General features: G+C 40.2%; 1 protein-coding gene across 2 annotated transcripts in view; it reads right to left on the reverse strand.

Moving 5' to 3' along the window:
- DPY19L3 (dpy-19 like C-mannosyltransferase 3) overlaps positions 1–15178 on the reverse strand; it is an 81876-nt gene that overhangs the window by 50584 nt on the left and 16114 nt on the right. For both annotated transcript variants that reach the window (XM_032249162.1, XM_032249163.1), the window contains exons 4-6: positions 7503–7593; positions 1261–1382; positions 493–638 (exon numbers count right to left, since the gene is read on the reverse strand). In XM_032249162.1, coding sequence (XP_032105053.1) covers positions 493–638; positions 1261–1382; positions 7503–7593 — 359 coding nt within the window. The remainder of the gene's footprint in view (positions 1–492; positions 639–1260; positions 1383–7502; positions 7594–15178) is intronic.

Below are 15178 nucleotides of genomic sequence, written 5' to 3' on the forward strand. Positions count from 1 at the left end.
AAAAACAATCCCTAAATAAAATTTTTAAAAATCTTCATTGGCTTTAAAAAAGAGCAAAAAAACCCCAAAAACTTTATAATGACTGATATGCTAACTACCTTGATCTGATCAGTATACACTCTACATGTATTGAAATATCACTATGTATTCCATGAATATGTACAATTTATTATTTGTCAATTTAAAAAACTTTTTAAGAGATGAGATATGCGGCTGGAGAAATCTTGATCCCACAGCAAACAAGTAATAGGTTTGGGATTATTATGGATGGTTTTCTTTATTTGCAATTCAATGATCTGTTCCTCAGCTGGCATTATATGTAAGTAGCGCTTTCTCCCTAACTAAATAAGAAAAATTGAGTACCACCAGGTAAACCAAAGAGAAAATACTCCCCATCAAACAAATGTGGCAGAAGTTTCTCTGAGATGGAAATGAAGTGACTTCACTTTTACTCACATTTTGGAAAGAAGAGGAGCAAGGACTCCAACTCACCTATTTGTGACATACCAGAGAGCTGCCAGTAGTCCTGACAGCCACGTACCACTAAGGAGCCAGCTGGTTACGTAGAGAGCTGTGACATAGATCGCCTGGAGCCCAAACAAGGTGTAAATATAAAAATAAACTGGCTCTAAATATTTCTGTAAAAAGGAACAATAAAACATGCTTGTCAGGTGACCCCTAACCCTCCTCAGTGACACTTAAAACATGACGGTAGGAACAGAATATGCAGGAGCTTGTCCCTAATTCCCAGCAGCAAGCCCACAGCCCCTTTCATCTATTAGAAAAGCGTGCAGGCAGGCTTTCTTCCCACCACCAAGAAGAGACAGGAGAAGGAAGTCAGTGAGGGGGTCTGGCTTCACTCTTTACTCTAGAAAGTTTATACCTAACTGCCTGATGGTACTTCATTCACATGAGAAGGGGTCATTGTGATTTGCTGACTTTACAAATTTTTTTATCTCCAAGATCCATCAGGAGTGATTATACATATCCAAATGAAAATATTTATCAGCTTCTAGACTGCATACATATATTATAAGCCAGGAAGCATCTATGTACAAAAACCTTATATCTCATGTAAATAAAAAGCAGTATCTTATAAAATACAAAGTTCACAATATACATGGAAAAATTATGGTATTGCTGATTTTCTACTAAACCAGTTGAAGATCAGAAGGATATATGTGACAACTTTCAGCTCAAAATGGCAGACTTTGACTTTCATCTGATATTAACAATTCAATGTCACAAAACATAACATACCTGTATGGGTAGAACTCTATATAAAATACTGAGAAAAACCTCTTGGTAAATATTCATTCGCTGAAGGAGGTTAATTGTCTTCATAGACTCAGTTTTATTATCATATATTAGACCATGAAAACCTAAGATTGATATGTGAAAAGTCAGGAAGAAAATAGTTACATTTATAATTATTCATTCATTCAAAACTATCCACAGACTGTTTAGTACGTGTTAGGGACTGTGGTAGGCACCGGGGATATAACAGTAAGCAAAAAATCCATACTCCTGCCCTCAAAGAGCTTACCACATATTAGATGGACATCATTTAAACATGTACACAAACACAGGTAAATTAAAACTTTTGTAACCTCAATGAAAGTATCACCATCACCACAAAGTCCTTCTCTTGTACTTTGGGCAACAGGATTTCACATTGCTCCACCCTGCCCTCCTGCCACATGACCTGCAGTGTCTCCTTTGGGAGAGTATACATGGCCTTCTCCAATCCCCAGAATGGCTTTGGCCATGTGCTCTGACCAGTGGCATGTGAATGGAAGTAAGCTACAGCTGAGCAGAGGCTTTCGGAGACAAAGCATGTTTCTACCAGCTCTTGCTCTTGCCCTGCCATGACACTGGCACGTTCCGAATAGGGAATAGGCTGAAATATGCGGGTGTGGGGGGCAGGGCAGAGCAGAGATGCAGCTGTTTCACAGCAGACACGTCATGAGAAGGAGAACTCGACCTGCTGTTACAGAGATCCATGGCCATAGAGGTCCTCTGTCACTGTAATCAAGCTAATTAAGCCAAAGCATGAATGGATAGCTCACAGAAGAAAACATGCACACAGTTCTTCCACACAGAAGATGCTCAACCTCACTCCTATTAAAAGAAGAGCATATTAAAACTACACAGAGGGATGCTATTTCTCACCTATTGCCTTGGCAAAAATCAAGAAGTTTTACAGCTCACTCTGCGAGACCATAAGGAAGTAGCCTCCTATATACTACGGTTGGGAATACAAATTGGCATCATCTCGATGGAGAGGAATTTTGCAATATCCAGCAAAATCACATTAATTTACCCTTTGATCCAGAAAGCCCGTTGCCTAGGAATCGATCTCACACACAGGCTGGCAAAAATACAAAATGACATCGGCACAAGGTCACTCCTGCAGCACCATTTGTACCAGCAAAAGAGTGATCCAAAACAACCCTCAATAGGAGGTGCTATGGACTGAAATGTGTCCCTCTCAAAGTCATATGTTGAAGCCCTAGCCCCTTATATGACTGCTCCTGGAGACAGGGCCTGCAGGAGGCAATAAAGGGTAAGAGAGGTCACACGGTGGGGTCTTAGTCCGATAGGACCGGTGTCCTTTTAAGACGAGCAACAGGCAAGAGCTTGCTCTTGTGCTCTCTCTGGCTGCACTTGCACAGAGGAAAGGCTGTGTGAGGACACAGCAAGAAGCGGGAGGAGAGGGCTCTACAGAAACCAATCCTAACAGCATGGGGATCTTGGAATTCCAGCCTCCAGAAGGGAGAATTTCTGTTGTTTAAGCCACGCAGTCTGTGGTATCATGTTATGGTAGACCTAAAGTCTAACACAGGAGTGTTAGAGATGGATAACTCTCCAACTCCTATGTGGGTGAATGAGAGTTATGGGCCCTTATGATGGGATTAGGCACCCCACTGACTCGGATGTGACAATTAGACATTGCATGCCTGTATCAAAATATCTCGTGTATACCATAAAAATATATGCCTACTATGAACCCACAAAAATTAAAAACTACATATTAAGAGTGGAAGAATAAACCAAAAGTTAATAAGAATGGTTACCTAAAAGAGTAAGGAAGGAAACAGGGTGAAGAGTCAGTGATGGAAGCAGAAGTCTCTGAATGCTCCCTGTTTTGTAGTTTTGACTTTGGAACCATGCAAGCTTTTTTTATAAGTACAAAAAAACTAACTAAAAAATTTTTCTAATACAAACCCTGAAAATGAAAAGCAAGATATGATAAACCTAGTTAGCTGGTGGCTTGGTCACGTATAGGAAACCTTAAATGACCTGAAGACAGAAGAATGTGCCGGTACATCCCTCAGTGAGTGATATCCTAATGAGAAGAATAACAAAGATGGCCTGAACTGTTTTCAGGTAATCATATTGTTAGCAACAATATTATGTTGTGACTTTAAAAGTATTTTTTATATATATAGTAGAACAAGACAACTAAGTGATAAGGTTAATGTCATAGGAACCCAAGTTTTCAACTGGAGAAAAGAGATACAACCATAAAATCAAAAAAAGTAAAAATCCTTGTCATTCTAACTCTGAGCTGAAACGAGCTATATTCATATTTAGGAAAAAAGTTCACATTTCCTAGCTCTCCTCACTAAAAACACCTGAAAACAATAAGCATTAATAAGCAACCCTCATACCCAAGTTGTGGTCCCTAAACAGTCACTAATAAGAACTAGAGGCCGGGCCGGGCGCGGTGGCTCAAGCCTGTAATCCCAGCACTTTGGGAGGCCGAGGCGGGTGGATCACGAGGTCAAGAGATCGAGACCATCCTGGTCAACATGGTGAAACCCCGTCTCTACTAAAAATACAAAAAATTAGCTGGGCATGGTGGCGCGTGCCTGTAATCCCAGCTACTCAGGAGGCTGAGGCAGGAGAATTGCCTGAACCCAGGAGGCGGAGGTTGTGATGAGCCGAGATCGCGCCATTGCACTCCAGCCTGGGTAACAAGAGCGAAGCTCCATCTCAAAAAAAAAAAATAATAATAATAATAATACAAAGGACTGAAACACATCAATTATGCTAAAAATCCACAAGTTTACGATGATTCTTAAAAAGCACAATCTTATGACAGTGCTGGAAATGTAACTCATTCTAAAAACAATAATGGGCAAGGCCAAATATTTATCCTCCCTTTCCCTTATGAATGAAACTGGCTTACCAAATAGCTGAGGGAAAATGTTTTTCTTTAGAGATAAATTCTACCTAACAATGATATAAGGAATGACAGAGTTAGAACATCCCCATGTTACAGTCCTTACGAAATTGATGGCTTTAGGTAATGATCAACCTTGGTGCTAAGCCATTAGGGGAAAGGCTATTAGAAACTTGCTCTAATGTGGAAGCATGCCACACCATCTAGGAAGTATTCTCACCAAAGGAAGTGCCTAAATCCAAGCAAACCTTAGATCAAACTATCAATTAACTAAAAATCCAGGGAACAGTGAAACATTAAACGACACCATGACAGTAAAATACAGAAGGTGGAAGACTCGATCAGAAAAGTGCTTTCAAAAGAAATTTCAAGAAAAAAGAAAGATAATGATAGACTTAAAGAAACAGTTAAAGAAATTATCAAATGATTGTAATGTATAGGCTTTATTTGGATCTCAAGTATTAAAAATCTGTAAGACAACTTGGAAATGAGAACATTGACTCTGAAACTGACCGATAATATTTGCACATGAAGCAATGTGATGTCTTGAATTTACTCCAAAGTAACCCAGGTTGGGGGCAGGGATAGAGGAAACAAGATTGGTCATGAGTTGGCTACTGCTTTAGCTGGATACACAGAAACCAATTAGAGGATTCTATCTTTTTATATGCTTGAAAATTTTTTTCTTTTTCTTTTTTGCTTGAGAGGGTCTTGCTCTGTCACCCAGGCTGGAGTGCAGTGGCATCATCATTGCTCAGTGCAGAGGCATGATCACCGCTCACTATAGCCTCAACCTCCTGGGCTCAAGCGATCCTCCTACCTCAGTCTCCTGAGTACTAGGACTATCAGCATTCACCACCATGCCTGGCCACTTTTTTATTTTTTGTAGAGATGAGGTCTCACTCACTATATTGCTCATCCTGGCCTTGAACTACTGGGCATAAGTGATCTTGCCACTTCAGCCTCCCAAAGTGCTGGGATTACAGGGTGTGAGCCACTGCGCCCCACCTGTTTGAAATCTTCTAAAAGAATAATCTTAATGAATCACATAAATGAATTAAAATGAATCAGCCAGTGAGTTCACAGAAATACTTAAAAAGAAAATACTCATCACACACCTTTAGAGCAGTTTCTCAACCTCAGCACTTCGGACATTTTGGCCACATAATTATTTGCCGTGGGGATTGTCATGTGAGTGGTAGAGTTTGGCTGTGGCATCCTTGGCCTCTACCCACTGGATTCCAGCAGCACCCTACCCCTCTTGTGACAACCGAAAATGTCTCCAGACAGTCCAGATGTGCCCGAGGGCACAGCGGCCCCCAGTGAGAACCACTGCTTTAGAGGATGCTGGAGAGGTAGCTCATAATGTTGAGAATTGGTAATTACAGCCAATTCCCATTATGCACAGTGGTAGTGTCCAATAAAGTTGCAGTAAAAACTGAACTGGTGAATACTGAACTCGTAAGAAATAACAACTGCATTCCTGCAAGCCTATGGTTACGTATTTTTGTCGACTGATTGACATATAACCTAGTTTTATGTGTGTTTCTGTTTAAAGACACTTGCTTTAATCTATTGCTAATTCGTGAACACTTAACTCATGGCCAGCAGCAATATAACCCATGCCTAAATGAAGCTTCTCTAACACATATTTTCTCTGTGAGGCACATCACAGCATTCTTGCGCTCAGGAACACCAGACACCACTTGAGCACTGTTTTGAGGGATCATTTTAAACGGCACAATCACCAACAAACGGCAAAATAATGCAAAAGCCATGGCATGAAACATGCTTTCTGAAAAGGACACTGCAGTGTGAGAGCTGAGACAAGGAGGCGGAGTGTCACTTCATTCAGTCTCTGTAGGGAACATGGGTGCCAGAGGCTAAAATACTTTCTTGCACTGGACATGTCCATAAATGACTGTGAAAGCACCATAAATACTGATTTTAGGGTTATAAATACATTTTAGGAAGTAAATGATTTTGCAACTATGAGATCCATGAATAACAAGATTTGATCATATGGGGAAAAAATGAATACTAAGCCTGCCTTTCTTGTACAAACTGTACCACAAGAACCAAACAATCAATGAGAAAAAAGTTTTCTATATAACAGAGTCCCAACTAATAAATACAGGAGGAATGACAGAATTAGAAGGTCACTAATTTGCACCCCTTCTGAAATAAGAACTATAGATATAATCATCAATGGCTGCTAAAACCACAAAGTGAAAGGCTGGTGAGTAATTATCCTTATTATGGATGAATCTGGCTATCAACACAGGAACCACCTTATTAATTTTTATGGCACAAAACCAAAGATAACCAAAATGTCATGTCTCCTAGGTGATAAAACTAAAAGTACAAAACATCACTTATGGGCTGGGCGCAGTGGCTCATGCCTGTAATTCTAGCACTTTGGGAGGCTGAGGTGGGAGGATCACTTGAGCTCAGGAGTTCAAGACCAGCGTGGGCAACATAATGAGACTTCGTCTCTACAGAAAAACAAAACAAAACAAAAAATGAGCATGGCAGTGCACAGCTGTAGTCCCAGCTACTTGGAAGGCTTGAGGCAGGAGGACTGCTTGAGCCTGGGAGATCAAGACTGCAGTGAGCTATGATTATACCACCGCACTCCAGCCTAGATGACAGAGTGAGACCCTTTCTCAAAAACAACAGCAAAAATATCATTTATGAATAACTGCCACCAAAAATGTCAAAGCTGACTCCAAGTAAAGCCTAGAAAAGGGCAGTTTTCTGTCACATGCACTCATGCTAAGCCTATCAAGTATGTATTAGGTAGAAGAGATACATTACACATTGGGGCTTTCATGGAGTAATGTAGATGGAGTAAATGTAGAGTGTGGGCCCTAATCCATTTACGGGAAGAAATAAATTCAGGAAAAAGGCAACTGTGAAATAAAGGAATGAATGGGAGCACTGGGGACAAGAGGGACAACTGTAATTTTCATTTGTGTTGCCAAAATGCCTCCTGTTCTCAGGCAATACTCCTTTCACCTGCAAAGACCTCTTCCAAAATGATCATGAGAAAATTCAGCAAAACAACCAAGAAACTGCAAAGATACTACTTTTGGGATGGAGGAGAGCTGGAAGGTAAGGAGAGGAGGGTTATATAAAGTATTATATAACTTCTTCCAGAGCAAAAAAAATTTCATGGAATGATTAGACATTAACAAGGAAAAACTACACATGTTCTAGAGAGCATTTAAATGCTTTTCAGTGCACAGTACTTCTGACTAAAACATTGAAAAGAACGCAAGAGACCCCAAATGAAACTATAAGTTGCAATTACCTTGCACAAGGGTTGGAGCCTGCAACATCTGCTTGTAGTAGGAGTAATACAGGCCACACTCTGTTCTGAATGAGATTTCTCGCTCCACTTCCTGAAACAGAGTTAGATCCTATGGGTTTATGTGACCTAGTTTTGTTTAAACACATATTGTCACTGTAGAAAGCATAGAGAACTGCAACTTCAAAGAGAAAGAAAGTATGAAAATATAGTCTCAACCCTGGCAAACAAGAATGGAAGGCTGATCATTGTTAAAGCTGAGTGAGGGATACACAGGAGTTGGTCCTATTATTCTCTACTTTAGTGAATGTTTAAACTTAAAAAAATTTTTAAAGACTGTATTACTATTCCCATGCAATATCAGTGAGATGCAAAACAGGGATGACACCAAAAAGTTTCCCAAATGAAAAGAAATATAATTGCATTAGAAACCTATCTAAAAACTCCCAATATTATATAAGATCAATCATTTTCTTTTTATTCTAAGAATAAAAGGCACCCGTAGCCAAATGAGGCAGACACATGAATTTTACTCTGACTTCCCTGGTAGGAAGATGTTCATGCAGGTAAATGGATATATGAAATATTTAAACTGGTTTTAGATAAGTATTAAATCTTAGAAGAACTGAAAACTTAAAGTAATAGCTATTAACCAATCTGGTTACAAGATACTTTTATTAAATTTAAATTATTACTATGAAAATTATTACTATTTAAATTATTACCATGGAAGCAATGGGCAGTAAGGATGCAGAAGACTTTTTGGAATAATCCTTTTAATACTCTTAGATAATATATTTTATATATAGGTTTCAGCAGCCCTAACCTGAAAAGCTGAAATTGAAATGAAATACTTTGAAATCTGATACTTCTGAAAGCCGACACGATGCCACAAGTTACCTTGAATGTGTTATTTTTCCACTGTATTGATGGTATGTCATATTTTTTATTGTTAAGTACTTGGGTGTGAATAAGTATAAGAAAATGATTACTTATAAAGGTAGTATATGAATTCAGGGTCAGGAACGATGGTGATGCCAAATAACCACAGACTGTCCACTAAGATGGTTGAGATAGCGACGCCTTTGTTTTCTGATGGTTCAGTGTCTACAAACTTGGTTTCACGCACAAACTTATATATCATATAAAACCACCTTTGGGCTATGTGTATAAGGTGTATGTGAAACATAAATGAATTTCGTGTTTACACTGAATCCTATCCCCAAGATTTCTCATTACGTATATCCAAAGAATCCAAAATCTGAAATCCAAAACACTCTGGTCCCAAGCTTTTCAGATGAAGGATACGTAACCTGTACCTGTAGAAGTATAAATAAACAAAAAGTTACAATCTATATCATTAGAGATTCTTTTACACCAGTGTTAATGAAAAAAAGCCAGACAGACCATGTCCTAGAATCTGTAACATGTTGTCTAAAATGTAATTTGATCGATGTTTTTTCATATTATAGCAGATCCACATTCCACAAACCCAACTGGGGAAAAGTGATAAATACTGAACATCTCATTTTCTTCTTTTAAAATTTAATTTAGTTAATTTTTTAAATTATATTTTAAGTTCTGGGATACATGTGCAGAATGTGCAGGTTTGTTACACAGGTATACATACGCCATTGTGGTTTGTTGTGCTCATCAACTCGTCATATGCATTAGGTTTTACTCCTAATGCTATTCCTTCCCTGCCCCCCCACCCCCAACAGGCCCCCTTGTGTGATGTTCCCCTCCCTGTGTCCATGTGTTCTCTTTGTTCAACTCCCACTTATGAGTGAGAACACGTGGTGTTTGGTTTTCTTGAACACCTCATTTTCTAGCTGATGAACTCCTTTAGCTCATCTTTGCTTTCCCCTAACTCCACTAATTTTCAAATGGTAATAAACATTTCGTTGAAAGAACCACTCAGGTTGGGTGTGCTGGCTCACACCTACAGCCTTGCACTTTGAGAGGCTGAAGCAGATGGATCGCTTGAGCCCAGGAGTTCAAGACCAGCCTGGGCAACATGGTGAAACCCCATCTCTACCAAAAAAAAAAAAAAAAAAAATAGCCAGGCATAGTGGCATGCACCTCAACTCCCAGCTACTAGGGAGGCTGAGGAAGGAGGAACCATTAAGACTCAGCCTACTAGGAGGTTGAGGCCGCAGTGAGTCATGATCAATCCACTCTAGCCTAGAAGATACAGCGAGACCCTGACTCATACACACACACACACACACACACACATACACACACACACACACACAGAAATTCATGTTATTATCTTCAGACTTAGAAATTATTTATTGGACATATTTCTGCTACCCTCTAAATATCTTTATCATTGTTAGTTAACTCCTTTTAGAAAAATGGGAGGAGGGGTAGCAAACCTTATATATTAAACTTCCTTTCACAAAAAACAAATTTATCCTGGAGAAATTAAGCATTTAAAAAAAGGCCTATCAGATTCTGAAATTCAATTTCTTTTCTTTTCTTTTGGAGACAGGGTCTTACTCTGTCACCCAGGCTGGAGTACAGTGGCATAATCAAGGCTCACTGTAGCCTCCACCTCCCAGGTTCAAGTGATCCTCTCACCTCAGCTTCCCAAGTGGCTGGGACTACAGGCACATGTCATTACGTCAGCTTAATTTTTGTATTTTTTGTAGAGGTGGGGTTTCGCCATGTTGCCCAGGTTGATCTTAAACTCCTGAGCTTAAGTGATCCTCCTGTCGTGGCCTTTCAAAGTGCTGAGATTACAGGCGGGAGCCACAGTGCCTAGCCCTGAAACTTCATTTCAGTAACACATTTGCTTTATAAAAAGGCAAATACATAATAATACAGCTTTGTTAATTTTCACAGTTGCTAGCGATTTGTGTTGTATCTTTCACAGCAGTAAAGCAAACTCTTCTGGGTAGTTATGTTAAATCGCTCATTTTTTATCTTTGAGAAAAACTGCTCTATTGCTCTGTGAACATAAAACCAACTTGGTACCCACTCGTTTCTAGAATGTTCAAACTCCTACTCAGTCAAATAACCAAAGAGGCTATGAATTGATGTTAACTGAGCAAATACTAGCTTCTGTCCATGCAAATAAGAAAAACAACAACATTACATTCATTTTCTTTTCTCTAGCTTCCTTAAAGTGTTCAAAGGCACTTGAGGAGTGTGAAAATCCTCATATCTCACCTACATCCCCAAATCAAACTGGAAAGCCAATAAAGAATGAAAGAGTGAATTGTATGGTTCTAAGAATAAAAGATCAGGAAATAAGAAAAAATGCTGCTCAAAGTACTCGGTAGAAAGCTTTTGTGTCTCATCCCTCCCTCTAATACAGCCAGAATGCATAAAGAACAGAGGGGGACCTAATTAGTAAAAATGCATTCAAACATGATTAATTGGGAATCTGGCACCAGCTGTATAGAACCAAATGCTATACTTTATTAGACAGACACTTGCAAGTTTTACATCTGCTTCATGCTAAGAGAACATCTGCTTCACTCATTCAAACACTTTTCCAGTTTTACAGCAATTTATACTTCGCTTGGTAGATCATGCCCATGAAAATACACACCAACAGTAGTCATCCTCTAAAGAATGCAAAACGAACAAATACTTCATATTTTAATTTGCACAGGTTCCATGGGGAATGCAACGCTGACAGAATGAAAACATCTTCAAAGATAATGACAGAAAAGTGGAAAGACAAAAGACTTGTATTTATAAAGAACCGTACAGCTAAAACCATTGAAGTAACAGTGTATATAGGATTCTAATAGAAGTACAAAAAGAAAAAGGCATCAAGAAAAAAAATGACTGCTCACAATGAATGATCACATTCCCCACAAGCACTCAGATAACTTGCTGGCAGTGCCCAAAAAGCTAGAGTCCTTTAGACAAATGACACCGGATTTGGAAAGGAAACATCAAATTAGCTTTTAAAAAATCTCATGTAAATAGATCCCTCAGGTAATGTCTGGTCACCCTGGCCTGCCTTTAGCAAGAATCCTCTAAGGCTGATTAAGCCAGAACCCCCTGCACCCCAAAGGTTCCTCTTACTCATTTCCCAGCCACTGACCCCACTCCCATCCTCGGCTGCCCATCCCTACTCACCCATGCTATACTAGGAGGTGAGTATAAATCTCTCTCTATCACTGCAAGACCTCGTTGCAGTGGTCCCTACATCTAACACGATGGTCCTGAATAAAGTCTTCCTTACCTTGCTTAAATTAAAAACCAAACAAAACAAAAACAACTTTGTTTACAGGCTGGGCACAGTGGCTCACACCTGTAATCCCAACACTTTGGGAGGCCGAGGTGGGCAGATCACTTGAGGTCAGGAGTTTGAGATCACCCTGGCCAACATGGCAAAACTCCATGTTTACTAAAAATACAAAAATTAGCTGGGCATTGTGGTGCATGTCTGTAATTCCAGCTATTTGGGAGGCTGAGGCATGAGAATCGCTTGAACCTGGGAGGTAAAATTTGCAGTCAGCTGAGATCCTGGCACTGCACTCCAGCCTGGGTGATGGAGTGAGACTGTCTCAAAAAAAATAATAATAAATAATAAAGTTTTGTTTGCAAAAATTATCTCCCAAAATAATAAGACTGCTAGTAGTGGGGAAGCCACTGAAGAATTGACTTTATAAACGTAATCTGTTTCAGAATTAGGTTAACAAATCATCTCACCAAGAAATAGTAGCCCGTAAGACAGCTGTTCTTAAAGTTCTGTACTGGGAATCATGCCCTCAGCAAACATATTTATGGCATATACATGGTTTATTGTCTGGTTAAATTCATGTCCATCTGTTGGAAGGGAATGAGTCTTGCCCTAGAGTTGATTAAAGCCGTGACGTGTGAAAGATGCCAAGCAGGGTTTCTGAGGAGGGCAGTCTGCTGCTGAAGCGACAGTTCTTCCACTGGGCCCACACTCAGGCAATCAGCAGTCTTAGCAGTACTGTACTACTATTGTGTGGATTAACCCTATTAGAATATAAAGTCTCCTTGCTCTGTAGATTTATTCAATGGGAAGACATGCAAATTCTGTAATATCAAGTAAATACGAGTAACAGTGGAAAATGTTACCACAAGGAAATAAGACTAAAGAGAAAGAGTGACCTTGATGCTTATAGCCTTCCTTATCACTGCACATTTATTTGCTGGGGAAACAAAAAGATGCAAGAATTTAGTACTTGACTAAAAGAAGTTTATGTTCCAATGAGAAAGAAGAACATGGCCAGGTACAGTGGCTCACGCTTGCAACCCCAGCACTTAGGGAGGCTGAGGCAGGTAGATTACTTGAGCCCAGGACTTTAAGACCAGGCTAGGCAACATGGCAAAACCCAGTTTGAACTAAAAATAAAAAAAATTAGCTGAGCGCGGTGGTATGGACCTGTAGTTACAGCTGCTTGAGGGGCTGCAGTGGGAGAATAACCTGAGCTCTGAGGTTGAGGCTCCAGTGAGCCGAGATCGCAGCACTGCACTCCAGCCTGGGGGACAGAGTGAGACCCTGTCTCAAAAACAAACAAACAACAACAAACACCACAGAAAGAAACACTGCAAACAAAGGGAAAGGACTTCAGGCATGCCTCATCTCACTGTGCCTCACTTTCCTGCCCTTCGCAATTAATGCGTTTTTACTAATTGAAACTTAGTAGCAACTCTGCATCAAACAAGTCTATCAATGCCATTTCTCCAACAGTGGGTGCTCACTTTTTGTCTCTATCACATTTTAGCAATTCTTCCAATATTTCACCTTTTTCTTTTTTTTTTTTGGGATGGAGTTTCGCTCGTTACCCAGGCTGGAGTGCAATGGCGCGATCTCGGCTCACCGCAACCTCCGCCTCCTGGGTTCAGGCAATTCTCCTGCCTCAGCCTCCTGAGTAGCTGGGACTACAGGCACGCACCACCATGCCCAGCTAATTTTTTGTATTTTTAGTAGAGACGGGGTTTCACCATGTTGACCAGGATGGTCTCGATCTCTTGACCTCGTGATCCACCCGCCCCGGCCTCCCAAAGTGCTGGGATTACAGGCGTGAGCCACCGCGCCCGGCTACCTTTTTCTTTATTATTATACTTGTCATAGGATCTGGGATCAGTAATCCTTGATGTTAATACTACTGTAATTGTTTTGGGGCACAATAAACTGCACCCATGTAAGACGGTGAACGGAAATGCATGTGTTCTGACAGCTTTGTCATTCTTCTGTCTCACTCCCTCTCCCCAGTCCTCTCTGCTCCCTGAGACACAATAATACTGAAATGAAAACTTTACAATAGCCTCTAAGCGTTGAAAGGAAATGTGGCATATCTCTCACTTTAAATGGAAAGCTAGAGATGATAAGGTAATGAGGAAAGCAAGTTGAAAGTTGAAAGAGGCCAAAAGCTAGGCCTCTTGTGCCAAATAGCCAAGTTGTTAACACAAAGGAAAAGTTATGGAAGGAAATAAAAGTGCTACTCCCGTGAAGGCATCCATGATAAGACTGAAAAACAGCCATATTGCTGGCATGGAGAAAGTCTAATACTCTGATAGAAAATCAAAGCATCTAAAACATTCTCTTAAGCCACGCCTAATCCAGGGCAAGGCTCTAACTCTCTTCAATTCTGTGAAGGCTAGAGACGGTGAGGAAGCTGCAGAAGAAAAGCTGGAAGCTAGCAGAGGTTGGTTAACGACGTTCCGGGGAAGCAGCCATCTCCATAACATACATGTGCAAGGTGAAGCGGAAAGTGCTGATGGAAAAGCTGCAGCAAGTCATCCCAGCTAAGATCGCTGACGAAGGTGCCTACATTAAACAACAGATATTCAATGTAGACAAAATAGCCTTCTATTGGAAGAAGACACCATGTCAGACTCTTACAGCTTAAGAGGAGAAGTCAATGTCCTACAGTTAAATGAATTTGAGTCCCACTGAGAATCTTTCTGTCATTGTTTCTCCATGTATCGCATGGATGGATGAAGTTTTTCCTCTTTCAGTTTTTTTCAGGTATTCTTTTTCATTTTTGAGATGGAGTCTCACTCTGTCACCCAGGCTGGAGTGCAGTGGTGCAAGCTTCGCTTGCTGAAACCTCTGCCTCTGGGTTCAAGCGATTCTCCTGCCTCAGCTTCCTGAGCAGTTAGGACTACAGGCACCCTCTACCACGCCTGGCTAATTTTTTGTATTTTTAGTAGAGACAGGGTTTCACCATGTTAGCCAAGATGGTCTCGATCTCCTGACCTTGTGATCCACCCACCTCAGCCTCCCAACATGCCGAGATTACAGGGGTGAGCCACCGTGCCTGGCCTTCTTCAGGTATTCCTAAAAATACATATTTCTAGCAGCAAAAAAGTTTGTATGTCATCTTTATATGCAATGGAATGACTGGGTTAAAATGTGTAAATCATTTTCTTTTACTTGAGCATTTTACAGGCTTCATTCATGGTCTTTGACCATCATACTTGACTGTAAAGAAGCTGGATGCCAGGTGGACCTTTGTTGCGCCTTATTGGTAATTTGATCGTTTTGTCTGGAATGACCAAAGGTTTCTTTATATAGTTAAGCCCAGCAACTTCATAGAATTCTATCTTGCTAATGATTTTTCTAGGCCAATTTATCCTGGGATTTGCTCTGCCCCTTCAATTAGAAGATTCAAATTTCCTTTCATTTTTGGCAAATTTCCTTGAATTCCATCTTTTTTTTTTTTTTTTTTTTTTTT

The sequence above is a fragment of the Sapajus apella genome, unplaced genomic scaffold (genome assembly GCF_009761245.1).
Source record: "Sapajus apella isolate SASKATOON/1434 unplaced genomic scaffold, GSC_monkey_1.0 scaffold68, whole genome shotgun sequence".
NCBI lineage: Eukaryota > Metazoa > Chordata > Mammalia > Primates > Cebidae > Sapajus > Sapajus apella.